The sequence below is a fragment of the Delphinus delphis genome, chromosome 19, assembly GCF_949987515.2.
Source record: "Delphinus delphis chromosome 19, mDelDel1.2, whole genome shotgun sequence".
NCBI classification, from domain to species: Eukaryota; Metazoa; Chordata; class Mammalia; order Artiodactyla; family Delphinidae; genus Delphinus; species Delphinus delphis.
Window position 1 is genome coordinate 21253138 of NC_082701.1, and position 27433 is coordinate 21280570.

Genomic DNA, 27433 nt, shown 5'->3' on the forward strand with positions numbered 1-27433 from the left:
AAATGCAGTGCAAATCATGAGTAGTTTAACTGTACCCGTTTTGAGTGAGAGGAACCTTTTGTTTTAGATAAAGCCTATTTTATGGTGTTAGGAGCTGGCCAACTGAATTCTGTTGGTTTGCACTGCTTCTGCTTTTTATCCTGATGGCATCTTTAGTTTTATCAAGGAGTTGAATTTCCTCCTTATTTCTAAAAAGAAATATTTACTCTTAAAAAAAAAAAAGGCACCTAAAACTTGGGTTTTGACGTCTTAAAGCAACATGCTTAAGGTTAGTCAGGCAATACCTGGGCATCTTTACTTGACGTTCCATTTCAGACAATAGACAAAGCTCTTACTGTGAGAAATTCTCAAGTTATGAAAATCTATTATATTCCAAATAGAATCATTGGTATTTAAAGCAAGAAGGATTAAAGAGAGCATCTAATCCCACCTGTTCATTTTATTTTATTTTTTGACATCTTTATTGGAGTATAATTGCTTTACTATGTTGTGTTAATTTCTGCTGTATAACAAAGTGAATCAGGTGTATGTATACATATATCCCCATAGCCCCTCCGTCTTGTGCCTCCCTCCCACCCTCCCTATCACCTGTTCATTTTAGAGATGAGGATATTGAGACTCATCAAAAATTCAGTGACTTACTTAAAAATCACTAGAACTTTTGTTGTTTTCATGATTAGCTATTTTTTTTATTTTCAAAGACATATTGGGACATAATTCACATACCATTAAACTCACCCTTTTAAAGTGTACAATTCAGTAGTTTTAAACATATTCACAAAGTTATACAACCATCACCACTCTAATTTCATAACATTTTTGTCACTCCCAGAAGAAGCCCTGTACCTATTAGCAGTCACTCCTGTTCCCCCTCTCTCCAGCCCCCAGCAACCATTAATCTACTTTCTGTCTCTGTGGATTTGCCTATTCTGAACATGTCACGTGAATAGAATCATATAATGTGTAGCCTTTTATGTCTGCCTTCTTTCACTCAGCATAATGTTTTCAGGGTTCATCCTCGTGGTAGTACTTCATTCCTTTTTATGGCTGAATAATATTCCATTATATGGATTCATTGCATTTTATCTGTCCATTTATCAGTTAATGGACATTTGGTTTTTTTCCCACTTTTGGAAAAATGGCTTAATTAGCTATATATATTTTAAAGGTTATGTATTATCTAGTTAGCAAGAGTAGAGTAACACACATACTAATAGGCACATACATATGCATATGTCTTGATTGTCCTGGAAGCAGGGGAAAAAATTGAGTAAAACATCCTCTATGAACAGTAAGTTCAAAATTACTGATTTTGAAGTAAGGTAACCTTACTTCCCATTCCCATGACCTTTTTTAGGAATTTCATATTAGAAAAGTATCAAAAGAAATGTTTTCACTATCTTCAGTGGTATAAGGTGATTCAGGAAATACTGAAATACGGAGGTTGAGTTAATTTGCATTTCATAGGCTGGTTTGATGGATCCATGCAACACACTTTAAGTCTCAGCAAAAAAATAAAGGGTCAACTAAGTCAGCAACTCTTGATTTTTTAAAAAAACAAATATGTCGTTATGGTGGTTTCAGGTTAGAAAGTGTATAAAGTCACAGGTTAATCAAATATAATAAATACTGCATGTCCTGTCTATCTTTGATATTTCAAATAGTTCTCATGATTTTTCCTGAAATTCAAAATATAAAGAATGTTTACTCAAACACAAGCCAATCCTTTAACTATTGCCACAGCTCCCTACGTGGTTTCCATTTCTGTTTCCTTCTTAAAATTGGGAGTCCCAGTCTGGACACAGTGTTCCATTTTGAGCCTGACCAATATAGTGTCACCAGCGGTACCTCCCTAGCTTTTATTTTATTTTTAAATTTATTTATTTTATTTATTTATTTTTAGCTGCGTTGGTTCTTCATTGCTGTGCCCGGGCTTTCTCTAGTTGCAGCGAGGGGGGCCCACTCTTCGTTGCAGTGCGTGGGCTTCTCATTGCGGTGGCTTCTCTTGTTGCAGAGCATGGGCTCTAGGTGTGCAGCCTTCAGTAGTTGTGGCATGTGGGCTTAGTAGTTGTGGCTCACGGGCTCTAGAGCGCAGGCTCAGTAGTTGTGGCACACAGGCTTAATTGCTCCAAGGCATGTGGGATCTTCCCGGACCAGGGCTCGAACCGGTGTCCCCTGCATTGGCAGGTGGATTCCTAACCACTGCACCACCAGGGAAGCCCCATCCCTAGCTTTTAAAGTGATGCTGCTGCACTGTGGATGTGGCACTTATTCATCAAGGGCTTATTGTAAATTGAAGTGCAGCCTAGAGTGAGAGCCAAGCCTTGGGACAAACCTGCCCCAGTCAGGAAGCAGGTCTTTATGGAAGCAGAACGAATGAAAAGGTCTTGGACTGGAGACCAATCTGCAAAAGAAGGTCGTGTTGGGCAACAGGACTTCTGGCCTTGCTAATCATTTTCTTTTGTTCAGATAGCATGCATTGGATTCTCATGTGCCAGGCTGTGTGTCAGAGCTGTTTATAAAGATGAGTGAAGGTTAAGCCCCTACCCTTAAAGTATTCACAGTCCAACAAGGGACCGGGTACTTGATCTGTTAATATAAAGGTCTAATAGAGATACATGTGATAGTGTTACTTCAGTCCAAGTTTTTATACCAGACATCATCAAGATACTCTAATCCTGTCTTAATGGAGTATATATGAAAAGAAGAATGAATATAGACGATCACAGATTTCATTTTCTCATTAGCTTGATCCTTATTCCAGAAAGGGACTAACAGCTGGTATAGAGATTCATTTAGCCTCATTTCACACAAATTATGAATACTTGGAGTAGGACACATTTTTGTATGACAATGAGTTCTAGTAATAACAAGATTTTTAAACTAATTGAATAATTATATTTATTTATGAATCTAGGAGTCAAAACCTTTTATCTTCATTCTCATTGTTGCGGTTGAGATAATACAAGCATGAGAGTTTCAGAATAAATTTATATTTTTACCAAATAGCAGTCCAAAGAAAAAGCTTAAAGTGTTTTAAATGTCTCTTTCCCCAACAGATTATTAGAAAATCAATACTAACTCAACAAGTAGTATTCATTCTACTTGCTCAAAAAGGCAACAGTTTTATGTAACTTTTTTGTTAGAACCTGCCTTGCTCTTTGATAGCAGTCTCTTGTTAGACAATTCTTATTGCATAATAACACCCCTTTGTTCCACTCTCCATCAGTTACTGGCTGACCACACCATAGAAGAGACAGGAAGAAATGCCTCTTATTTGAGATCCATTTAACACGTCAAGATCTAATGAAGGATTTTAAACAAAAACAAAAACACAACGAATTATATAGTTAAATCTGCAATCACTTTGAAATAGAAATGGCATCATGCAAACAGTTAGCTAAAACCCAGACAAACTATTAATATTTTTGCAGAGATTAAAGGTAGTAACCTATTCTGTAATTTTGACTTCGTATGAGTTTTATTATTTATTTTTTCAACATGTCATTAAAATCATTTTGCTAATGAAAATGGGTATATCCACTATATACTAGTAGGCAAGTAACATGAAGGGGAGTTGACCCCGAATTATAGTCCTACTCCCACTGTGCTCACTCATGAACCAAGTGTGCAAATTGTCCCTTGCCACCGTCCCATATTCCCCACACCCACCCCTTGCAACACTAAACTGCCAAACACCACCCAGGAACGGATTTCCTATTTCGTCGTTTAAACCCATTATCTTGTTCCCTTACTATCTTGCCAAACTGGTTTCCCTCCACTTACATTCTGAGATGTGATGTGGCAAGATAACAAGTCTAGACTATTTGTATAAATAGACAGTTGGGTCTTAAAGTTGAAGCAGAGGACCAAACGCCAAGTCCTCTTTTTTCTTTTCCCCCTTTCAGTGTACTGCCTAAACTCCTTGTAATCCCAAAGAGATTGGCTTGACTCCAAAGCATTTCTTTGTGTTTTAAAGGGTGTTCGTTTAGTACAGCAGCTGTCCAACAACTGCAAGGCACAAGACTGAGAGTTTGGGAAAGAAAATGAGAGTATACCATAGTCAGTTGAAACTTTAGCCTTTGCCTAACTTGCCAATTAGAAAACACAGTTAACTCAGTAAAGATGAACTTAATCTCTAGAGTGTGTTCACATGTACAGTGAGGATTGGGATCTTGGAGCTGATATTTTGAGTGAATGACCCTGCGGGTGGGTGTGGGTAGATGGCAGCCCTCTACATTAGTAGTTTCAGAGGATTCCTTTCAATCCAACCAGAGTTGTGGAATATGGGAAAGTCTCCACCCTTGCCTCAAATTATCAGTCTCTCCGTAAACACTCCAGAATTTTATCTTTTTAAATGTCAGGCATTTGGTCACTGATTTCCAGAGTAAGATTTACCTAGAAATGACTGTCATGACAAGCTTGGTGAGTAACCAGGGATAAAAGATGATGTTATCTCTGAAGGTTGCCATTTAGTGACATGCCCCAATTATGTTATTTAGGTCAGCGTATCCCCGCTTTAGCCTCCTTCCAAATATAGAGTATATAGAGTATGTGTCCTAGGAAAGATGCTTGTGGTAATTGATGGTGGCTTTGGTAAAATGTAGGGAGATGCTGAGAGCCGAATGGGAAAACTAGACTGGCAGCTTACGCTTGCAGTAAGTACTGGGACTGACAAACAGATCTCTGGGTAATGATGGGGCCGTTAGAGGAGTAACTAAAAGACTTAATAAGAGTAGTGGTAAAATGGGGATAAAGTTAAAAATTCCCAAAGTACTGTTTTTCATTCTTGTTTTACTATAAATCTTTTTTGATAATAACTACATGGGGTAGGCATGGGGGTGGGGGAGGACCTTACCTGGCTTTAATGCTCTCAAAGTTGCTGGAACCAGAATGAATGTTCCTAGTCAAAGCACAAACTTAGCTGCCTCTCTGATGCTTCTAAGAAAAAGCCTCCTTCTAACAGCCTCAGGAACTTATTTCAAATCCCAGGCCTTTGTCTTTCATCTCTCTGCTCTTGGGGCTCTGGGTAGTGCCACATCTGGTGGTGGTTTGTGTGAAAGGAAATAATATGTATAATAGTTTCCTGTTTGGTCATTTAAACCTATCCCTGTGCTGGACAGAATTTAACCCACTTCACTCAACAGCAGTGTTCTGTCACTAAAGTGCCCGTTATTTACAACGATCGGTCAGCTAAAGTCGCAGTGCTTTACCACTGGCCCCAAAGCTGCCCAGTTCCCTTATTCGGACCCTTATTGTTTTCATTTACACAAATAGTGTTGTTATAGCTTAAACTGGAGGCTGGGATTTATTTCTTTAGAGCATAGAATTATTTTTGATAAGAAACTCACAAAGTCTAGTAAATATGGTCATTGTCATCATTCTCTTCTCTTATTCATTTTTGGAGCCATTATTCTTGAATTTTTAAAACACTGAGCTTTATAATTTATTGTGTAATGACTGTCAAGGAGTTTTAAAAAAACAGAACCAAAACCATGCCAATAATAAAATGAAAAATATTTAATACTTTGAATTCTCTCTTTCTCATTTGGCTTTGGTCTCCCACCCTGGCCATTCTTGATAGTCTTGCCCTTGAGGTCTTTCTTTCTATCTATCTATTTATTTATTTATTTTTGGCTGCGTTGGGTCTTCGTTGCTGCTCATAAGCTTTCTCTAGTTGTGGCGAGTGGGGGCTACTCTTCGTTGCAGTGCGCGGGCTTCTCATTGTGGTGGCTTCTCTTGTTGCAAAGTACAGGCTCCAGACACGTGGGCTCAGTAGTTGTGACTCACAGGCTTTAGAGCGCAGTCTCAGTAGTTGTGGCACACGGGCTTAGTTGCTCCGCGGCATGTGGGATCTTCCTGGACCAGGGATTGAACCCCTGTCCCCTGCATTGACAGGTGGATTCTTAACCAGTGTGCCACCAGGGAAGTCCCTTCCTTGAGGTCTTTTTTTGTCTTTCATTTACTTCAGAGATGGCCAGTTTTATTCTCTCTGGGCATGTCCATTTACGATACTGAATATCTGAGAGACCATGGAACTTGTGACATTTTTTCTGTATATCAGAATCTCTTCACACAGCAAACTCTTCAGCTACAGAATGAGCACTGACAATTCCTAAATCTGTGTATGTATTTGGGGGAAAAAAAGTCCATTCTGTAAAAATCATCACTTGCTTTTTACTCTAGTCACTTAAGCTGATTTCAATTTCTTCTTCCTTAGAGACATTAAGAATGTACAGATACTTCATTTTAGCTTGGACACCCTGAAATGCTTATGAAAAAACAGAGGGAAGTGTTTGTAGCATCACAACATGTTTGCTTAGGGCAGAGGTGAGCAAAACTATGACCCTCAGGCCAAATGTAGCCAGCGGCCTATTTGTGCACAGGGGTTTTTACATTTTTAAAGGTCAAGGAAGAACCAAAGAATATGGAACAGAGACTGTACGTGTCCCACAAAGTTTAAAATACTTACTATCTATCTGACCCTTTACAGAAAAAGTTTACTGATCCCTAGCTTTGGCTAGCATCATGTGTTAACATTTAAAGCCTTGTATTTAGAGCAGCTGGTATCTCTTTGAACTTCAGACATAAACTCTCATTGGGTATTGCCTGATGTACCAGACTAAATTGTACTATATTTATTCCAATTTACTATTTAGTTGATTCGATGTTGGCACTATTTATATATTCTTCTAGCGGTTCTCAATTCTTGCTGCATCTTAAAAATCATCTGGAGAGGGGCTTTCCTGGTGGCGCAGTGGTTGAGAGTTCGCCTGCCGATGCAGGGGACACCGGTTCGTGCCCCGGTTCGGGAAGATCCCACATGCCGCGGAGCGGCTAGGCCCGTGAGCCATGGTTGCTGAGCCTGCGCGTCCGGAGCCTGTGCTCCGCAAGGGGAGAGGCCACAACAGTGAGAGGCCCGCGTACCGCAAAAAAAAAAAAAAATCATCTGGAGAGCTTTAAAAGTGCTGTTGCCGGCCTTCCCTGGTGGCGCAGTGGTTGAGAGTTCGCCTGCCGATGCAGGGGACACCGGTTCGTGCCCCGGTCCGGGAAGATCCCACATGCCGCGGAGCGGCTGGGCCCGTGAGCCATAGCCGCTGAGCCTGCGCGTCCGGAGCCTGTGCTCCGCAATGGGAGAGGCCACAACAGTGAGAGGTCCGCGTAACGCTAAAAAAAAAAAAAAAATGCTGTTGCCTAGGCCCCTACACCAGAGATCCTGATTTAATTGATCTGAAGCGGGGCCTGGGCATGTGTGTCTTCTATGCTCTTAAGGTGATTCTAATGTTCAGGCAGGTCTGAGAACAACAGACCTATACCACTTAAAGGTTTATTTGTGGATTGACAATTGGACCATATTCTTAGGCAGTTTTTATTCACATTTTTCATTAGAAATATAATAAAGATGCATTATACAAATTGTTCTTTAATTTCAAGACAGAAGTGTTGCTCAGGGAAATTTTAACTGAGACAGTTTTGAAATGTGAAGAGCATATGAAACAGATAATGCAGAGACCAGAAAAATATAATTTAAAAGACAGGAACTGAAAGGAGCATGCTGGAAAAAAAAGAAAAAGAAAAAAACACTCAGAATTTCAATACACAAATCACTGAGTAGATTTCTCGCTGTCTGGGTAAGTGTATCTATTTTCAAAAGTGCTATTAACATAAACATAGCAGTAAATCTGGGGCACCGGCCTTTTTTTTTTCAAAGTTGTTAAGAAGAATTATATCAGTCTGCAGGTGTCACATGCAGTTACTCAGAATCAGAAAGAAGGCTGATCGGGGGTTAGAAGATCTCCATCTATCTATCTTTTTGCAACCAACCACGTCCAGGCTGTTTATTTAATACTTCCTCTTGCTAATGAAGGTACTGGTTGGGGATGGGTTGGGCTTTCCCATGTCGGCATAAGACTGCAAGATTTGAATGTGCCCTGGTGTTGGCTTCACTGACCACAGCAGGTAACCCAGGCAAGAATCTGAGCAGTAATAACAGGTAACAACAGAGTTTGCATCAGACCTCTGACACTTTTCCTTCCAGTTTATTTCTTTTTCTCTCCATTTGTCAACGTGTTCTTTTCCCTCTTCTTTTTTCATTTTTCCAAACCAGCAAGTGCGGAGGCAAGACACATCAAAGCAGAGATGGGAAGTGAAAGAGCTCTCGTTCTGGACAGATTAGCAAGCAATGTGGCAAAGCGAAAAAGCTCAATGCCTCAGAAATTCATTGGTAAGAATACAACCCATTTTCCTGCTGTTGTTAGCAGATAGTTTGAATGAGATAACATAGGATGCTTACTACACAGGCCCTTCCTAGTTTAATCTCTGTTAAAATAAGGTAATTGATTTTCCATTGTACAACTTTTATTCTTCAGGATTCATTTTGGTAACTAGAGCAAATGATAAAATATTTTAACTAAAGAATCTTAACTACTGAAGATGGGATTATTTGGTATCCAATTTCTTAAATGAAGTTGGTGTTAAAAATGCTGTTCCTTCCTCTTTATTCCGAATGACATATGTTCCATGAGAGAGTTTGTGCAATTGATACCAGTAAGATGTTCAAGATAGCATTTTTGTAATCTTTTGCAACTATGTTTTACAACTTGGTTCCCTTATCAGGCTCAAACTTTTTTCATGCCCTAAAATGTATTGCCATATTTTCTTGAATTTGATTGAGAATTGGTTTTAAGAGAAAGTGGTTGGGAATGCATAGATTTAAATAACAAGGTTTGATTTAATCATTTGTCTTACTGGAGTTAATTTTTATACCATTGGTTTTCACATTGTCAAAAAATACAGCAAGAATGAGATGGCTAAGAAATAATTATGTCCATTAAAGTGTTAGGACTGCCAAATGGCAGAAATATTGTGTTGAATTCTCCCAGATGTTTACATAAATGTGACTATGATATTTTAAATAGATTTGTATTTGTGAAGTAGGCAGCTGAATTGAACGTATTGGTTTTGCTATAAATTGAAAGTCGGTGATATTGAACAAAAATAGTTATCACACGAAAATAGACCTCCCTCAACACCAGTAATATTTTAGAAACCTGTCAGTCTGTTTTTCCAAAGCTACTTGCTGCTGCTGTTGATTTCTTACTTCAGTCCTTTTGTGTTTATTCTTTTCAATAGCTTTTACAGATATCAAGTGCCTTCCTGGTTTTTAAATCTGGTTAAACTTTATTCTGGTCCAATTAGTTTTTTAATTTTATGTGAATTATAGAGATATATTGAAAGAACCCATATATTTCAAAGCTACCTAGCTTGTTTTTGTTTTTTTTTTAACATCTTTATTGGAGTATAATTGCTTTACAATGGTGTGTTAGTTTCTGCTGTATAACAAAGTGAATCAGCTATACATATACATATATCCCCATATCTCCTCCCTCTTGCGTCTCCCTCCCACCCTCCCTATCCCACCCCTCTAGGTGGTCACAAAGCACCGAGCTGATCTCCCTGTGCTATGCGGCTGCTTCCCACTAGCTATCTATTTTACATTTGGTAGTATTTATAAGTCCATGCCACTCTCTCACTTCGTCCCAGCTTACCCTTCCCCCTCCCCGTGTCCTCCAGTCCATTCTCTACGTGTGCGTCTTTATTCCTGTCCTCCTAGCTTGGTATTTATACTTATTTACTTTATGTTGTTTGACTGAGAAGTTATTGTATTCTTTTAGTCACTTTAAGAATAAACTGTGTCAGACTAAAGTTGGTGAATTTCATTTCAGAGAGACCCTATCCTCTTTACCATCTTCCCTCTCCTTGGTGAGAAATGTCAGGGGGCGTGTAGTGACTTCTATATGGGGTTTAGGCACAGTGGACCAATTGTGATTCCAAGACGTTATCTTAGAGCATTGCTCATACCTCTTTTGAGCTGTACTTATGTGAAGAGGTTCTGACTGGCGTACAAAAGGAAACTTGGATTGTTATTCTATGCCATGAGTATAATTTAATTTGGTGGATGTTTTGGCTGTAGAAATGGCTGCAGCTGATATGGGTGGGGAGAAACATGGGGAGAAATGGGAAAGAAAAAAAATGTAAAGTAACTTAATTTCAATCCAGTTATGGTCAATGCATGTTGGTCTAAGAGAACTAAAATATGAGAGAAGGTACTTAGTCCACATAGTTGCCCTAAACCTGTCCTTGAGCTAAAGCCCTACTTAATAAGATAAAAGTTGCTTCGGTATCTTCATGGGTTTAAAAACACATGTTTCACATGTCCAAGTCCATGCCATTTTGCTTATTGCATAGGGGATCCATTCCATTTGTTTATTACCATTGTGACCAGAGGATTTTCACTCTTCCATTTCCAGACTCAGGAGAGGTGCTGATCTTGTAGGTACTGATCTCTGTCATCTTCTGAACCATCATGTTCTCTCTGAGATGGAATCAGGAAACCCAGTAGAGTTAGCTCTTGATTTGAGCTGAGGTAGCAACTTCTGGACTTTGGGGCCCTGAATAGCTGGGGGAATTTTTGGTTTTTTTATAAATTGTGGTAAGGTGCAGTAGGAAGAGCACTGGATTAGAAGCCAAAAGACTGAGGTTGTGATTCCAGTTCAGTCATTTCTTAACTGTGTATGTTTAGACAAATCACGTAACCTTTCTGGGCCTCTGTTTACTCACCTGTGAAATGAGTAGACTGAACAGGTGTTGAAGTGATCGAGAAGGTCCCTCGCAGCTCTACCATTCTGTAAGTCTGCAAGATGAATTATAAAAGGCAGCAATAATGAGCACCACTTTTTGTTTATAAACCCATATGTATAACTTCAGATAACTTTTTTCTCAAGGTTGTACAGATATGGTATGTTATTTTATGTTATAAACCATGGTATATAATTTAGGAGGTTTTTTTTAGGAAGATGTCATTTAATCTGAGAATCTATAAAACAGCTGCATTAGTTCAACATTTATATATTTTACTTAGTACATTACTACTTATTCATTTGCTCTTTCGTCCATTCATTTATCATGCAAATGGTTACAGAGCTCCTGCCATATACGTGATATTCTTGTTCCTGAGCACTGTTCTAATCCTCTAGCATTAGCTTATTCCCTGAACCTTAAGAGATTTTTTTAAAACTAAAAGAAACCCCTTCAATCATTTAACTGAATCCACCTTTTGATAGAAAATAGTAATATCAAGGGGAAAATAAAGGAACATTATGACACTGTGCAGTATATGGGATGAAGTGATATAAAACATATGGGGCTAATGTCTCCCCTCCTTCTCTTCTCTCTCCTATATTTCCTCTCCAAGGCATCATTTTCTGAAAAGATTCAGCTGCCAGGGAAATGGCAATGGGTAAAGTATGAAGGAAGAATGAGTCACTCCCTTTAATCCTTGTTGACAGTTGCACAGCTTGGCTTCCCTGACCTCTTGAACTATGAGGGTAAAGGTGAAATTATACCATCAGGTCAGCCTGTTACTTTCCTAACAGGCTTGAGATAATTACCAGTAGATAGCATTTTTCATCCATTAGAGATGAACTGAGGAAGAGGGAAGGATTGGATTAAGTCTAAATGCATTTAGAAACACAAAAACATGCCTCTGTTGAAGAGTAGGAGAAAAATGAAATCACTTTTTCCCTAGTTCTCCAAGAAATTTTGAATCGCTGTCTATAAAATAGGAAATAAATTGACACACATTCATTAGAAATCAGCATCTTTACGTCATCAAAATAATTCTTTTTAGTTGTTCTTTCCAAAGGACAAGAAGACCTTACTTTTAGCACCTAAGCCCTTTAGGGATTGTCTTTTTTCTGAATCTTATTCTCCTGTTACAAACTTGCTTGACTATGCTTCTAACTAGGCCATCTTCAAATACTTGGCTCAAAATAGAGGCCAGATTTCTCTCCTGAAGGGAGGAGGAAAATGACTACATTTCTGCATATTTCTTTCTCTGATTTTCATTCTTTCTCCAAAAACAGATGTGTTATTTAGACCAAAGTGGTTACCATAGCATCTCCCTATTTTTTAAAATTTCATGTATTACTTTATTAAAGGAAGTTTTCGTGTTGAAAAGAACATGAAAAAAGATCTCACTCACCCCCCCGGTAAACATGTTGTGAGGTTTTGACACTTCAGCAAACACTGTCGGTTCTCCCTGTGAAGTAACTAATGAGAAATTGTCTGCTTTGGTTAACAGAGCAACAGGAAGCAGTTTTAATACCTGTTTCTAAAAGCAAAAAGTATCTTCTCCCATCCCTTTCCAAAGAGCCAAAATCCCTAATCCTATAAGCATCAAAAGTCATAACGTTTTTGAGCTTGAAGGGATATTAGGAACCACCCAGTGAAGTTCTTTTACTAAGGAGGGAAGGGGGAAGGGAAAGATGGAGAGATGCAGCTAGTAGGTGACAGAGCAGGGCCAGAGCCTGGGTCTATAAAGTGCTGCAGTCCGAGGCCCTCCTCCCCCAGAAAGTCACCCAGAGCAGTGCACGTCATGTGTGCTACACAGGAGCTTTGGAAAGGGAAGGGTCTAGTCATTGAGAGCTGGTGGAAGAAAAAGCCTTGAAGAAGGGCAGTCATTCTCTCTTAAGGGTGTGTTTTCTTGAGAAAAGATCTGTGGTGACTCCATCAGGGCAGATGACAACCAAATAGCACTTCACGGTGACTCACAGAGGACAAAGGCTTCTGCAGCAACAAAATGTGGTTTCCAGCTCAGTTTTCCTCTCTGCCACCCCCATGGCTCTCTCTGTTCTCTCTCCTCCTTCCTGCTTCTCGTTCTGTGGCTTCCTACCCTCTGCCTTCCTCCTCCTGGAAGAGGTGTTATAGCCACTTCAGTCTCATTTAAATTGAGATCAGCCATCATCATCATCAGATATTCCATTTACCCTGCTTACCTGCCCTTTTTCGGGGGGAGGATATGTGCTTGGAGTACGAGCAATCGATGATACATGGGAAATTGTATGAAGGCATCAGCAGATACAGTTAAATGACTTGAAGAAATTTAAAGGCTTAAAGAAAACCCCAGTATTTCACAGTATCCCATCATGATGACTGTAACCTCAGAATTGTTATTTTTCTAATGTTCAAATAATTTCTCCTCCTCTTCAAAAAATCTTTCAATGGCTCCCCATCAGAATAAAATCCAAACCACCCAGGCGTTCTGAGTCTTTCACAATCTGTCTCCAAGTTATCTTTTCTGAATGTATCATTTCAGCCGACTAATCTTTTAATTCAGCCAATAATGAACTAGTCCCACTTCTTTGTAATCCTTCTTTCCATGCTCACTGTCTGGAATGCCCTCCCTCCCATCTGCCCCCTAAACCTCCACGTGGTCTCCATTCCCATACTTGCCTGAATTCTCTCTCTTCTCTGTTCTCCCTCTGCACTCAAGGCGAGTTTAACAGTCTGCCTTTTGTGATCTGTGTAACTGTCTCCAGCACCACCACTATTACCACCTCAGATTTCACGGAGACTTTAGAGGAGAGAATAGATTAATATTTGTCCCATGTTACGTGGCATATTTGAGACATGGTCCGTATTTTTCTCTCTCCACTCTCTTGGCTACTCTATACTTTGTTCCACCACATAGTATTAAGGATACTAATTTGTAATGAAATTGTGTACATACTACATCTCCTCCTGGATTGCAATTAAGTTTGTATTCTTCAAAACACTTAACATGGTGTGAGGCAAATAACAATAATAATAACAATAATAATAGATCTACCACTTATTGAGTGCTTACATGTGCCAGTACTCTGTTAAGCACTTTATGGACATCATGACAACTCTGTTCATCATAGAAATTTCTTGAATGCATGCTACTGGTCCATATGGAACAAAGCACAGTTGCTTTTCTACTGCCTATGGGAACCATCCCAGCAGAGAATCTGAAGTCATTGCTAGTGGTGGGGTTGTGCAGCCATGGGCGAGGTAGCAGCCAGGAAACAGCAGTCAATGCTCAACCATATCCTGAGGTATATGGGCCCTTGGATCACATCCTGGTTCTCCATTTACCAGCTGAGCAACCTGAGCAAGTTAATCAACCCGTTTGTGCTTTAGGTCCTTCATCTGACTAAGAGATGATAATTCATCTTAGGTAAAGTGAGACAATATGCAAAGTACCTAGGACAGCACTGAGTATATAGTAGTGGCTCAATAAATAGTAGCTATTCTTCTTGGTATTATATATATAAGGCACAGTGCTTGGTACTGTGAAGTAGAGAAGTAAACAGGTTAGAGTAGTGGATCTTGTCCCTACTCTAACCTACTACTCTAACCTACTCTAACCATCCCAAAGGCAGAGGTCTAAATCCACATGCTCAGCTAAGGTCCCTTTTAGCTTTAGGCTATGATTCTGTACTTTCAGGTTGGCACTTAGAAGCCAACAACCATATGCCCTCACCACATTGCAGCAATTCAGGTCAGGCAGTTGCTCAGTTCAGAGTTACCAAAGCCTAGATGGTAGGGATTGACACCTTTAAAGGGGATCACAGGTAGGGAACGGCCCAACCAAGTAGCCTTGGTTTCTAAACGTAGGACTTGTTGTTGCCATTTGTATTATCATTGGGAGAAAACCTGTAATTCAGCACGAAGCTTCTCTCATTAATCACTCAAACGTGTGTGGTACGATTTTGACTAGAAGCTGGACTAGAAGCTCTGTGCAGGTTTGGGAGCAGTTACTTGTGCTCTTGTGGTTTGAGTAACCTTTTTTATGAGTGTATTACTAAAGAAACGTGAGCTGTTGGCTTTTCAATTACTGTAGTTTACCCCTTCTGAGTTTCATACACATTGAGTCATCGTGTCTACAGGTGACTGATAATCATCTGCACTAATCAAGTTACCGTAACTCGGAGATGAGGGGACCTGATGAGTGCAGGTTGCGTGCACGTGAAGATCTGAGGCTCTCCCATCTTCTTAACAATGAACAATGGTCTGCGTTAACCACAGAACTCAGTCACATATTTCCACTCATCCAGGGGTTGATTTTCCTCTTATTGTTTTGCCTCTTACAACTTCAGCACTCAGCTGTTTTCTGACATGTGCTGCAGGTGGTATAGATTATGAAATTGTAGGCCTAGTTAAGTAAAACCAACTCTTGGGAGAAGAGATAAAAGCAGAGTTTGTGATGTGCCTGCCCCACCTCGGAAACTTTCTGGAGCCTCTCTGTTAGGCGAAAAGATTAAAAAGATTTCCAGGGACCCCCGGTATTTGGGGAACTGAGTAGATCCAACCACACTGGAAAATCATCAGTAACCTTGAAAAGGCCAGGAAACAAAGTTCATCATTTCTGTGTCACTTTCAGGGGAATGAATATTTGTGACTTTAGACAGCTTTCATGTCCTCAGTCTCGTTCTTCCAAACAGCTCTAATCAGAGACTTATCCAATCTGGCAGTTGAAAAGAAGAACCGTTGATTACTTTGGCAAAGGTCTACGTTTCTGTTCCTTTTTATGGAGTTGCCAAGGTACGGTGATTTTCTGTGCATACTTTTTCTCTCAGCTATTTGTCTGGAAACTGTCAGGTTGGCCTTAAGGTAGTGGGGATACAGGACAAATCTATCTGATTAGATTGGATCTTTTAGCAGGTCTTTTTGTCTCCAGTTTCTCACTGTTCTGGTCCATCTTACACATTGCTGTTACATTAATATCCTGAAAATAACATTTTCACCACAAGCATCTCTTGCTCAATGCGGTTTATAGAGGTTTGCCGTTTGTCCAAATCTAAACCCTACGGTTGGTTATTCAGAATGCCCATCATTTGGTCCCACCGCGTGTTATCTTTTTTCAGTATCTCCTAAAATGTTGGCAGCAAAGTGCCAGGAGGCTCACAGAGCATTTGAAAACCTTGATCCACATGGCAAGAAAGTTATTTTCTTTTTAGTTCTCTTTCAATCTTCCTGATTATACCAAGGAGAAAGATTTAGACGTAATAAGATGTTAATTGTCTTCAACACTAATCACACACTTGGTAATCTCTATTTTTAGCAAAGAGAGAGGGGATCTTTGTCTCCAGGTACTTACAGTATCTGATCAAACTTTAATAAATTGCTATTTCGTTGTCTTTATTTTTCATAGTTACCTTATATTTGTGGCAAGTGATTCTGATTTTCTGTTTATGTTAGTGATATAAAGTTTCCTTAAAAAACAAATTTCTTCAGCAAAAAAAGAAAGGAAGGAAATGCGAGCTGATTCAAACAAAATTAAAAACCCTAACATTTACCAAGTGCTTTCTATGTGCCAGGCACTGTTCTAAGCGCTTACCAATTGAGGTAGGTACAATTATTACCCCCATTTTAAGTGAGGACATGGAGCCATAGACAGGTTAAGTGACTTACCCAAGGTCACACAACTAGGCAGCATCGAATCCACACCATCTGACTCTAGAGTTCGTGCTCCCAACCACCACACCACCCTGGGGTATGAATATTGCGGAATGTGGAGGGCTGAGTGAAGTTTGGAGAAATACTTTCTTCCACACTTCTTGATATTTTGCTCTAACCAGACTCTCTTACCCCTCCCAGCCCATGTCTTGGACGGTCCCACGTGTCTGTCTTGATTCATGCTCATCCCTCAATTAGGATATCTCTTCTACGTCTCTGAAAATCTAAATCCTACCAGTTCATCAAGACCCTTCTCAAAATTTAGGTTTTCCAAGAATGCTTTCCCTTCCACAAGTACTCCTGAATTTTTCGCATTCCCATAACACTTAAATATACAGTTTGTATATTTACAAACCACCCTGCCCTTCCCTTTTCATTCTTTTTACAGAAGACACGTCACCCACCCTGCTTAAACGCCTCAAACATGGCATTTAAAAGAAAATCAAAAGCTTCCATAGAGCAAGGCAGCCCTTTCTCAACTTTTAACATTTATTTTTCTCCAATTCCATCTAGCCAAGTCTTATTTCTCTCCCACTAGGTTGGAGATACCTCAAGAACAGAAACTGGTTCTTCCAATCCTTTTTGTTTTCTTCTGTTTTGTCTTCCCAGAAGCCTCTACTGTATGGCAGTGGCACGTTCTGGAACCACAACAGGCCTAGGAGATGTTAGGGAAGAGAGGCTACGGTTTAGCAAATCTCTCAGAATCCAATGTCTACAGAATGAAAAAGCATCAGCAATAATGTTAGCCTCACCTCCAGCCCTTGACACATCTTCCCCACTTTCTCTTGCCTCTACCAGCCACTCACCATTGAGCACATCTGCCATCATTGAAGATCCCGCTCCTGCCTTCCCTGTGGCCAGAGAGCCTCTGTTTTCTAACACACAACACCCACACGCCCTGAAGGTGGCTAAACTCTGTTTTCAAAATTTCTCAGCAGTTTGACATGAGAAGTAGGAGAGGGTGACCACAAGTAAATTTTTCAGTTAAGTGTGAGATAAGTACTAATGATCACACATGTATCAATGATACATCTTTTCAAGCAAAAGAAGAATAACACACTTTATGAAGAGGGCGAAGATCATGATGATCTTTCATCAAGAAAAAGCCTTTTCTAAAACTCTCTACATTTGAAGCTCTTTTATTTAAATCTCAGTCAGTCTGATAACTGATGTGTCTGGGAAGTGGTAAGCTGGAGTTTGGGGGGCTATTTTTTCTGCCTCTGCAGCTATTTAAAAAGCTGCCGAGGCCAGAGCATCCCCACTTTTTGCAGCACTTCCGGCCCCCGGCTCCCTAGTGTTACAAGCAGAAAAGAACAAGCAAACTAAGAGTTCGGGGATTGACTGCGTCTTCAGAGTTCATGGACAATAGAAGTGCAGAGGTCCCCATGCTCCTGCACACTGGCGGCTGCCTTGCCCCCTCTTAAGCCCCCTCCTGGTGTTCTCTTGCTTCTTTTCTCCAGGGTTCCCTCTGACATGAGCAGTGGAAACAACTCACATTGTAGCCTCAACTTAGTGACATCTCTGACTCTCCCTTTTGCCCGCTGGTTTCAGTTATTTTGACTGTCCAAGCATGTGCTGTCAATCACTGTCCCCTGAGGCTTCAACACCCGTGTGGGACCATTCTGTCTGGGCTGAGTGTTCTTGAACAGGCCACTTGTCCTTCCTCACTTTCCAAGGACTCCAGAAAATAATTTTACAAACTCTCTGCCTTTGTGTTGTTCCTTTTGTCACTCTTTCCTTCCCTTGTTCTAGGTGAGAAGCGCCACTGCTTTGACGTCAGCTATAATCCCAGCTATGTGTATGAGAAAGAGAGTGAGATAATCCAGACCCGAATGATGGACCAGGCCATCAATAACGCCATCAGCTATCTTGGTGCCGAAGCCCTGCGCCCCTTGGTCCAGACACCGCCTGCTCCCACCTCAGAGATGGTCCCAGTTATCAGCAGCATGTACCCCATAGCCCTCACCCGTGCCGAGATGCCGAATGGTGCCCCCCAGGACCTGGAAAAGAAGAATGTCCAGCTGCCAGAGAAGAGTCTGCCTTCTGAAAGAGGCCTCTCCCCCAACAACAGTGGCCACGACTCCACGGACACTGACAGCAACCATGAGGAACGCCAGAATCACATCTACCAGCAAAATCACATGGTCCCTTCTCGGGCCCGCAATGGGATGCCGCTTCTGAAGGAGGTCCCCCGCTCTTATGAACTCCTCAAGCCCCCACCCATCTGCCCAAGGGACTCCATCAAAGTGATCAACAAAGAAGGGGAGGTGATGGATGTGTACCGGTGTGACCACTGTCGAGTCCTCTTCCTGGATTACGTGATGTTCACTATTCACATGGGTTGCCACGGCTTTCGTGACCCTTTTGAGTGTAACATGTGTGGCTATCGAAGCCACGATCGCTATGAGTTCTCATCTCACATAGCCAGAGGAGAACACAGAGCCATGCTGAAGTGAAGATCTGGGCCCAGAGATGATTTGCACCTGAGCATTCAACATCATTTTTAAAATACCCCTCGCCTAACAAATCACTCTCAAAACAAACTCAGTTCCAATCCCTTTTCATGCCATTTTAGTGTCCAAAGGATCACGTTCACATGGGCAGCAGAGAAATGCTGTCCCCATTCAGAAATTGTTTGCAGATATATCATGTTACTACTTTTGTGAAACCTTTGTTTTCCCGTCAGGGACTTGAATTTTATGATATTTAAAAGCCAATGAAGCATTTGGTCATTATCTTTTGCAGCAATAGACAGGCATTCTTTGGAGTCTGTTGCCAACCAGAAGAGTCCCCTGGTTGTGCTGCATGAGACATTGTTTCTGAGACACATCACCCATATGTGGAAAAGACTTTTAGCCATATGCCCAGGTCCACAGAGAAGAACTGCTGACCAGCTGACCTTGCTGGGAAGGCTTGCCCTTCTGCACTTCACACAAGACTAAAGGGTTAGCATATAAACCTTCCATCGCAAATTATAGTCTAACAATAAGGAAAAGAACAGCCATAAAATGTTACCAATAACTGAAGTCCCTAGTCTCCAAGCATCAGATCCACTTCTTACCACACAAGCAAAAATAACCCAAGTTTTCTGATGGTACTTCTGCTTCTACTCTTTACCCTCCCATCTCCAATTAAAAGCTGCTTTGAGTCAAACCATTCATGCACAGGAGAAACTCTCTCTCAGAGGAACTAATGGTTTCAATATAGACTGTCATGGGAACTCCAGGATGTTGCCCACCATGGGTGATGGCATCCATTTCCTGCTGTCTCGAGTGGCAGGCTTGCTTCTGAGGCGGGGAGTTGTTAGCAGCAGCACCCAGGGATGGAGGGAAGGAGGAAGAACCACCTGAAAGTTTTTCATCTCCTTCATGGAATATTGGTGGACAAACCCAAAGCACACTGGCCAATGATTTTTTGACCAAAAAAATACCAAAGAATCCTGAAAGTATGACTTAGCCTCCCCCTCCCCACAGGAAAGGAACCGAGGATGACCAGGATCAGAGCTGAACTTCAGGATGGAGTGAGAGGGGAGCACCTCTGCTGGCAGGATATCCTCGATCAGGCAGGTCGGAGTTGGGGGGAGGGTTCCCAACCCCCATTTTAAATGGAGCTGTTGTATTCCACAAAGATTCCCGGAAGTCTGACCTTGGTTCTGCAGATGTGTCGGTCATCTTTATCATTAATTATGGGAGACATGCTATCAAGGAAAAGTGATGTAATAAGCGTAAAAGTAGGGCTTCCCTGGTGGCGCAGTGGTTGAGAGTCCGCCTGCTGATGCAGGGGACACGGGTTCGTGCCCCGGTCTGGGAGGATCCCACATGCCGCGGAGAGGCTGGGCCCGTGAGCCATGGCCGCTGAGCCTGCGCGTCCGGAGCCTGTGCTCCGCAACGGGAGAGGCCCGCGTACTGCAAAAAATAAATAAATAAAAAAAATTTTTTAAAAATGTAGAAGTAGCACTGGACTGAGGGTCACAAAATCTGCTGATTCCATATTTGCCACTACTTAGCCAAGTGACTTTGGGCAAATCACTTAACTCTTAAAACTAAGCTTCCTCAACCATAGAACTAGGAATTGGATTCAGATGTTCTCGAAGGTCCTTTACAGCTTTAAATTTATGTGATTATGCAGGAACCACAATTATTTTTTTAAACCTCTTAATGTATGGGTATTAAGCAGAAGAGTATTATATGAATATACGTTTCACATTTCTTTGGTGTGAAAATGGAAGTATTGTTAAGTTTTTCCTTTAACCACTGAGTTGTGGTGTGAAGAGGATGGTGGAGAGGAACAAAAAACAGGAAGGGATTTTGATCTTGCCCCAGAGTGTACACACAAACGGGCACCTGCAGCTGCTTGCCAAAGCCTTTTTTTTTTTTTTTTTTTTCTCTCCTTTTAAAGAACCTATGTTAGGGAAAATAAATCCGCTTCCAGGAACAACTTCATGGAGCCTGTTTACAAATTAAGAGTCAGCTGTGTGAACATTTCTACCGGAGCCAAGAACCCACAATTCCTGGTGGATTAGCGTTTTATGTATCTGCCTTGATATTTCGAAAGGGCTTTATGCATTAGGCTCAAACTCAACTCGTTTATGTGCTGCCAGTAATTAAAATGTTCCACCACAGACTGCACAAATGGTTTATCCTTCTTTGTAGCATGGCGTCTGTCTCAGGAAAAAAGATCTCGTGAAATTCCATGGCAACAGTCCCAACACGTTTGAGATTTCAGCTAAAAGACTAGATGTATTTCGGTGTGTAGTCTTCAGTACCTCACTGTATTTCCATAATCCTGGACTCCAAGCTACACCAGGTTGCTTATACCCATTGTGAAAGAAGAGCTGCTTATTATATTCTTGAAATATCACACATCATGTTGACTCTTCAGGGGACAAAAGAAAGAGCGTTTGAAAGCAAGGATTAGTAGGAGAGAAAGCTAGGGAAAGCGAGCATTTCTACCAGCTTAGTGGGAAAGTCTTTAGTGAAGAGACCAACTCCTGCACCTTAAGATAGTGAAACTAAGGCCCATCCCACCAACCTGGGAACTCTGTAAGTATAACCCTCATTTCCTCTGTGAGTAATGGATTTTCTGAATGATTTCCATTCTTCTGAGGTCAGTTTTCTGAGTGGGGCGACCACTCACACAGGCTGCACTTTCGTTGTCGCATTCTGAGCCTGGACTGGGACATGTCAAGTCCAGAGAAAATGTATATGTGGAAACTCCACATTCTTAAATCTTGAAGTTGAAACAGGTGGTATGTAGTCGTTCCCACAACACAGGTAAACACTTACTTCTGCAGGCAATCCTTATTCTACTTAACCCCCTCCCTTGCTGGGGGTGGGAAAGAAGGTAAAGGAGAACCTTAGCAAGATGCCTAGAAAGGAGGACCGAGGAGGATTCACATCTGACCCTGCTGGACGGTGAGGTCCCCTGGCGGCTTCCGACAGCACGTTTCCTTTCTCAGCCAGAGTCCCTGTGAACGTGAGCCTCATAGGTCTTCTCTCTCCATTTCCCACCAACCCTCTTATTAGCCAGGCCCCCACCACACACCCAGGAGACCGAAATCTGAGGAACAACCAAACCCGTGAAAAGTTCCCTTACAGCCAAGGTGGCAGAATTGGGATGAGTGTGGAAAAGACCGAGAGCTGGCTCTCCAAATGTTCCTTATCGCTATTTGAGTTGTTGCATAGGTGTTCCTCCTGGCAGAGAACCAAACAGAGGTGTCTCCCCCATTACCCTCCACCAACACCACCAGGAGAAAGAGAGATGTTAATAAATCCACCAGGCTTTAGATTCCCTAAGTCATTCTCCCAAAAAGATGTATTAGCCTTGACACAGAGAAGCTAGCTAATCATATGCTTTGTTACCCATTCTGAACTGTTCCTGACTCAGCTTCTGACTTTGTCAGTGACAAATGTCTCACCTTTTAAATGCAAGGCTTAACATTTTGCCAGACCCAGAAGTAAAGCAGCCTCAGATTTCTTTTGCAAAGATAAATGTTTAAAAACACAAAATTTTACTCAGTTGAAACGCTGTGTTATTAACAAATCTCATGTCAACATAACATTTTTTCCAGGTAGCCTCTGTATCACTGTTCTTATCCTCTGCTTTTTTTCCTCCTGCTAAATGTGAGATTTAGAATGTTTTCAGGGGAAAAAAGCAGTACTTCTGATATATATCCCAGGACAGCCAGTAAGACTGTAATGGAAATGTTAAATGTTTAGTGTTTGAAGTCCTAACTTTAAAGTGTACTCCACTATGAGTAGGTACGTTGGTCTCTAGTGGAGATTTGGAAACTCTGTGATACTTAAGATTTGAGTTCTCAGAGTGTCCAGGCTCTTTGACAAAGACTCAGAATTAGGAGTTTGAGCTCAAGAAGAGAAAAGAAAGTGGAGTGATGAAACTTCTGTCCTAGAAAATAGAATTAGGCTGTGCAGAAGACAAGAGATACACAGTGATCTCTCTTATCTTTTAAAGAATTAGGAGCTATTTTTGTGCTCAGATAGAAAGTATAGCTCAGAGAATCTCTATAGGCAGAGTTCAGAAAAGCAGAATGATTTGGGATTTAAGTGCCTGTAAAGAGGACAATTTTGACCTGAAACCAAATGCTAAACCTGGGTCATCCCAGGGAAAGGACTCTGTTCTCTAAGCCTAACAGACTGAACAGTTCTGAGAATGATGAGTGAACCCAGGGCCGGAGACTGTGGACTTGGAAGAGCCTAGAAGAGAGGTGTAGGCTTTCGACTTGTATGAGCTCAAAGCACAAGACTGTACCTCTGTTTACCCAAGCTGTATATAGCGTGTCCCACATCATGCCAGCAACATGAGAAACAGGGGCTTCCCTGGTGGCGCAGTCATTGAGGATCCGCCTGCCAATGCAGGGGACATGGGCTTGAGCCCTGGTCTGGGAAGATCCCACATGCCGCGGAGCAACTAAGCCCATGTGCCACAACTACTGAGTCTGCACGCCACAACTACTGAGCCTGCGTGCCACAACTACCAAAGCCTGTGCGCCTACAGCCACAACAAGAGAAGCCACTGCAATGAGAAGCCTGCGCAACACAAGGAAGAGTAGCCCCCACTCGCTGCAAATAGAGGAAGCCCGCACGCAGCAACGAAGACCCAATGCAGCCAAAAATAAATAAATAAATAAATTTATAAATAATGAATTTTTTAAAATTAAAAAAAAAACATGAGAAACAGGTCTTTGCACTTTGAAGAAGCTGGAGGCAAGTTTCCTCTGAATATTACAATATTGGAGTGTCTTATATGCTGATATTGAGTTGTTATTTGAAACTGGAATGTTAATGTTTTGATTTTTTAAAATGTAAGGACATAACAATATCTACCTCCCAAGGACGTTGTGAGGTTTCATGTAATTTTGTCTATTAGGTAAAGTTACTCTGTTTTTTGTGTGCGTGGGGGCAGATTTTGTTGAATGGTTGCAAATTTTCCACTATATGTACTGTATCTGGATTTAAAGACATGGAAAATATTCAAAGACCATACTAGGACTGTGATAGTAATTCACTTGCCAATGAAGGCAACTGATCGCTAACACACATGTTTCCTTCATGTTGTTTTAATGCCTAAGAGTAAAGAATATGCTGAGCCTTAGAACCAATGTGTGTGAACCACATGGTACAGATACTTCATGGCTTTGAAGCCAGGGAAGTAGCCTAGCTTTGCTCCCTCACCGTCTTACGAGCCCTCAACCATTAATTCTTCAAGCGATTTAGAGTTTCCTCAAATGGTTCTCACTGTCCATCTCTCCATCCACCCCACTCTAGAAGCCTGGAGAGCAGTCCCATGATGCCACCCGCCTTCTCCCAAGCCCATGCCATGCATCTGGGGGACCTAGTTCATTTTCTGAATATGGGTGCAGCTTTGCTTCACCCTCTCCTAAAAAGACTGAGAACAGACATTTTGACACGTTAGGAAAATGGGGCCGCCTTAAAAATGACTGATCCCATTGCCAATGACTCATTTACACAAGGACTTTTCCAGGTTAGCAGACAAGGTCCTTTTCGGTGGGCCTGCTTCTGTGGGTTCACAGAAACCAAATTACTGTGGGTTGCAAAGAATTAGCAGGTCATTTGAAAAGCAGACATCCCTTCACCCAGACTGTGGTTTTGCATGCTCAGGTTCTCAGTCTGTGAGCTTTGGTGAGGGATCCTTTTGGCTACTGGAAAAACCATAGTTTATTTTAAATTTCTGGTTGCCAAAGCCACCACACGTGTGGTCTGTGGATGACCCTTGTCTGCAGAATGACGGGGTGGGGGCAGGGCAGAGAAGGGAACATGGTTTGGGGCTCAGGGTGGCCTTCCCACCAGGAGTGAGGGAGAGACAACTTGCCGAGTGGTTTTGACACAGGCTGTGCTCACAGCACGCTCATCTGGGTTTCTCAGAAATGCCCTCCCTGCCCAGCAGTGACCTTCTCTCTTGACTCCTCTCGGATTTTACCTGGAGTCTGACCCCTTGGACCCCTGTAGTGCCCTACTCCTCTGTAAAGACTGTGTAAAGAAGCAGCTTCTGAAATGTAGCAATGCTAGCCTGCCAGAACCGTAATGAATGCATTCCCGCATCACAAACAACCCTGCTGATAGTTTTCAAAGTTTCTTTATTATGTTTGGTTTTTACACTGAAAAATAAAAAAAAAAATACTGGTGTGTTTAAAATTAGTCATTGTGCACGCCTATCATTTGCCCTTGCTGCTGTCAGAAAATGGAATTAATTCTGCCCCTAAGAATAGTTTCTTAATTTAGCCCCTCCGGCTCTTTCTTAAAGTTCAGATACCTAGATAAAGAGAATTATCATTGAAATAAAACATCTTGCCTGAGGCCTTGCTGAACCTGCCGTCGGTATCCTGCCGCTGGCCCCCATGTCCCCATAGTGGGGTTCTGGTTCCACTGGCCCTTAGTTCACTAAGGGGATCTGAGGAGGTCGGGGACAGATTTGGCACGGTGTCTCCCAGTTCCAAGACACCAGCCCGCCCTCCCTCCCAGCAGGGATCCTTCCTGAAAGACAGGCAAGTCCTGATTCTTCCATCTCTGGGTTCTCAGAAACATCCACGCTGGGGAACTCAACTGGCAGGAGAACTCGGCCACATTGAAATGTAGTCTGTAGATACTTGGAGGCCCAAGCCTCAGGCGCTGGGGGAAACTCCTAGGAGAATGGCATCGGGATCACGTGGCTCTCTTCCTGTCTTGATATCCTCTGTTCTCTCTGAGAAGAGGTCGGAAAAGAGTGTGAGGGGTGGTCTGGCCTTCTGCTTAGCCTCATCCAGAACACCTTACCTTCCCCTCCTCGGTGGAAGAGGCAGGAGGAAGACGTTCCTGAAGTTAGGGGCTAGCAAATGCGGGGCCGGGTCGGTGGCAGCTTTCACTGGCTCTGTCTTCAGCTCCATCCCCCGCTTCAGCACCACTAGACAGCCCTGAGACTCTCCAGCAGGTTTTCCAGTCTCCGCGCTAAGGCCAGGGAGAGAGGAATGGCTCTGCAGCCTGCCTGTGTACTGGAGCATTAAATACATTCGAAAATAGCCCCTCAGGAGCTGATTTTCAGCCTTGGAGAGGATGGTCTGTGGCCTTCCCCATCCTCACTCCCTTCCCAAAGCAGAAGCAGCTCAGAAGAGAGGGAAGCGGGGAGACTCCTCTGCTGGGGAGAGAGCTCGGCAGCTGGCTAGGTCTGGGATTGGGGCTGAATGGACTTCCTTCCAGCTTGATGACAGCTTCCTTTACTAGTTCTTGGCAACTAAGTGGATGCTTTGGGGGTGGGGGTGGGGCTGGCGTTGGAGGCCTCCCTACACCTGCACCCTCCTCCTTCCCCATCCCTCAACACAAGCAGGCCATTCACCCAGGCTGCGGTGCAAACCTCCACCTGCAGGCAACTTCCACCCGAGGGCAGGCAGGGGGACAAGACCTAGCTCCCTTCCCTCCCTCCCATCCCCTAGAATCCAGAGTCTGAGGAAGAGTGGCGGGGGGGGGGGGGGGGGGGTTGAGGGGGGGAGTTCTGGGAAGGCCAGGAACGCTGAGGACTGGTAGAGGAGGTCCTGCAGCCAGGACAGACACAAGGTCGGGCTGCAGAGCATTCCCAGTCAGACAGTTGTTTGCATAAAAGCCAAAAGCCACTGCACCTGGGGTGGGGAGGCCCTCTGGGGAGGTACTCCCTGGCTTGGGGGAGAGGGGGGAAGGAAGGTGTCATGGAAAGTCCCTGAAGGACACGGGGTGTTGAATTTGCTGCGGTTTTGTTTTTAACTCTGTCTTGACCTGTGAAGTAGGCAGCTGCCTCCCTTCCCCCCAAATAACAGAGCTTCCCCCAGAATAACAGGAACATACCCAGGGAAAGAGCCTGCAGTGGAAAGAATGGAGGTTAGAGGACCTGCGGGTGATGTAAATTGCCCCCCTTCCCCAGGACTGAGGGGGCAGGAAGCCCCAGAGCAGCCTTTTCCCATCACCTCGCCTTTCCCCTCAACCCCCAGCCCCCCAGGCCCCCTGGCCCAGAAGAACTGCCTAGTCAAATAAACCACAGCCCCGGGGGTGGATGGGAACTAGGGGGGCAGATGCCGCCTCCTCCCCCAGGCTCATCCTTCCGTTGTCTCAGTCCCTGTGTTGCCCCCACTGGAATCACATTCTCAGCACCTGCACCTCCCTCTCACAAACCTTACCTGCCCTCCCCTAGACTCGTGTGTGTGTGTGTGTGTGTGTGTGTGTGTGTGTGTGTGTGTGTGTGTGTGTGTGTGTGTGTGTGTGTGTGTGTGTGTGTGTGTGTGTGTCTGTGCATTGGGGGAAAACAGGCAGAGTCAGTGAATCCAGCAAAGCTCTGTAGTCTCCGTAAAGCAAATGCTGGCCTTGTGCAGACTCCAGCTGAGTACTTGGACTCCTGGGTGCCAGTCCCAGCCCTGCCACTCTCTGGGTGACCCTGGGCACTCTGCTTTCCCTCTCTGCGCCTTGATTTTTTCCTTGGAGTCACGATTTCTGAAGTTCTTTCCACCAGAGACAGCCTGGCCTCAACCCCACTGCTCCAGCCAGACCTTTCCCATCATCCAGAAACAAGAATAGGAGAGAAAGAAGGTTCTGTCCCCTCTTCCTTCCCTCTTTGGGAGGGAGGTGGGGCGCTG

General features: G+C 42.8%; 1 protein-coding gene across 2 annotated transcripts in view; it reads left to right on the forward strand.

Moving 5' to 3' along the window:
• IKZF3 (IKAROS family zinc finger 3) overlaps window positions 1-20009 on the forward strand; it is an 83651-nt gene extending 63642 nt beyond the window's left edge. Inside the window, exons 1-3 of one of the 2 annotated variants that reach the window (XM_059997765.2) lie at window positions 7884-7993; window positions 8108-8224; window positions 18076-20009. In XM_059997765.2, coding sequence (XP_059853748.1) covers window positions 8140-8224; window positions 18076-18779 — 789 coding nt within the window. In that variant the 5' untranslated portion in view covers window positions 7884-7993; window positions 8108-8139 and the 3' untranslated portion in view covers window positions 18780-20009. Of the gene's footprint in view, window positions 1-7883; window positions 7994-8107; window positions 8225-18075 lie in introns of those variants that run through there. The other variant, XM_059997764.1, reaches the window with a different exon arrangement.
• The last annotated feature ends 7424 nt before the right edge of the window (window positions 20010-27433 follow it).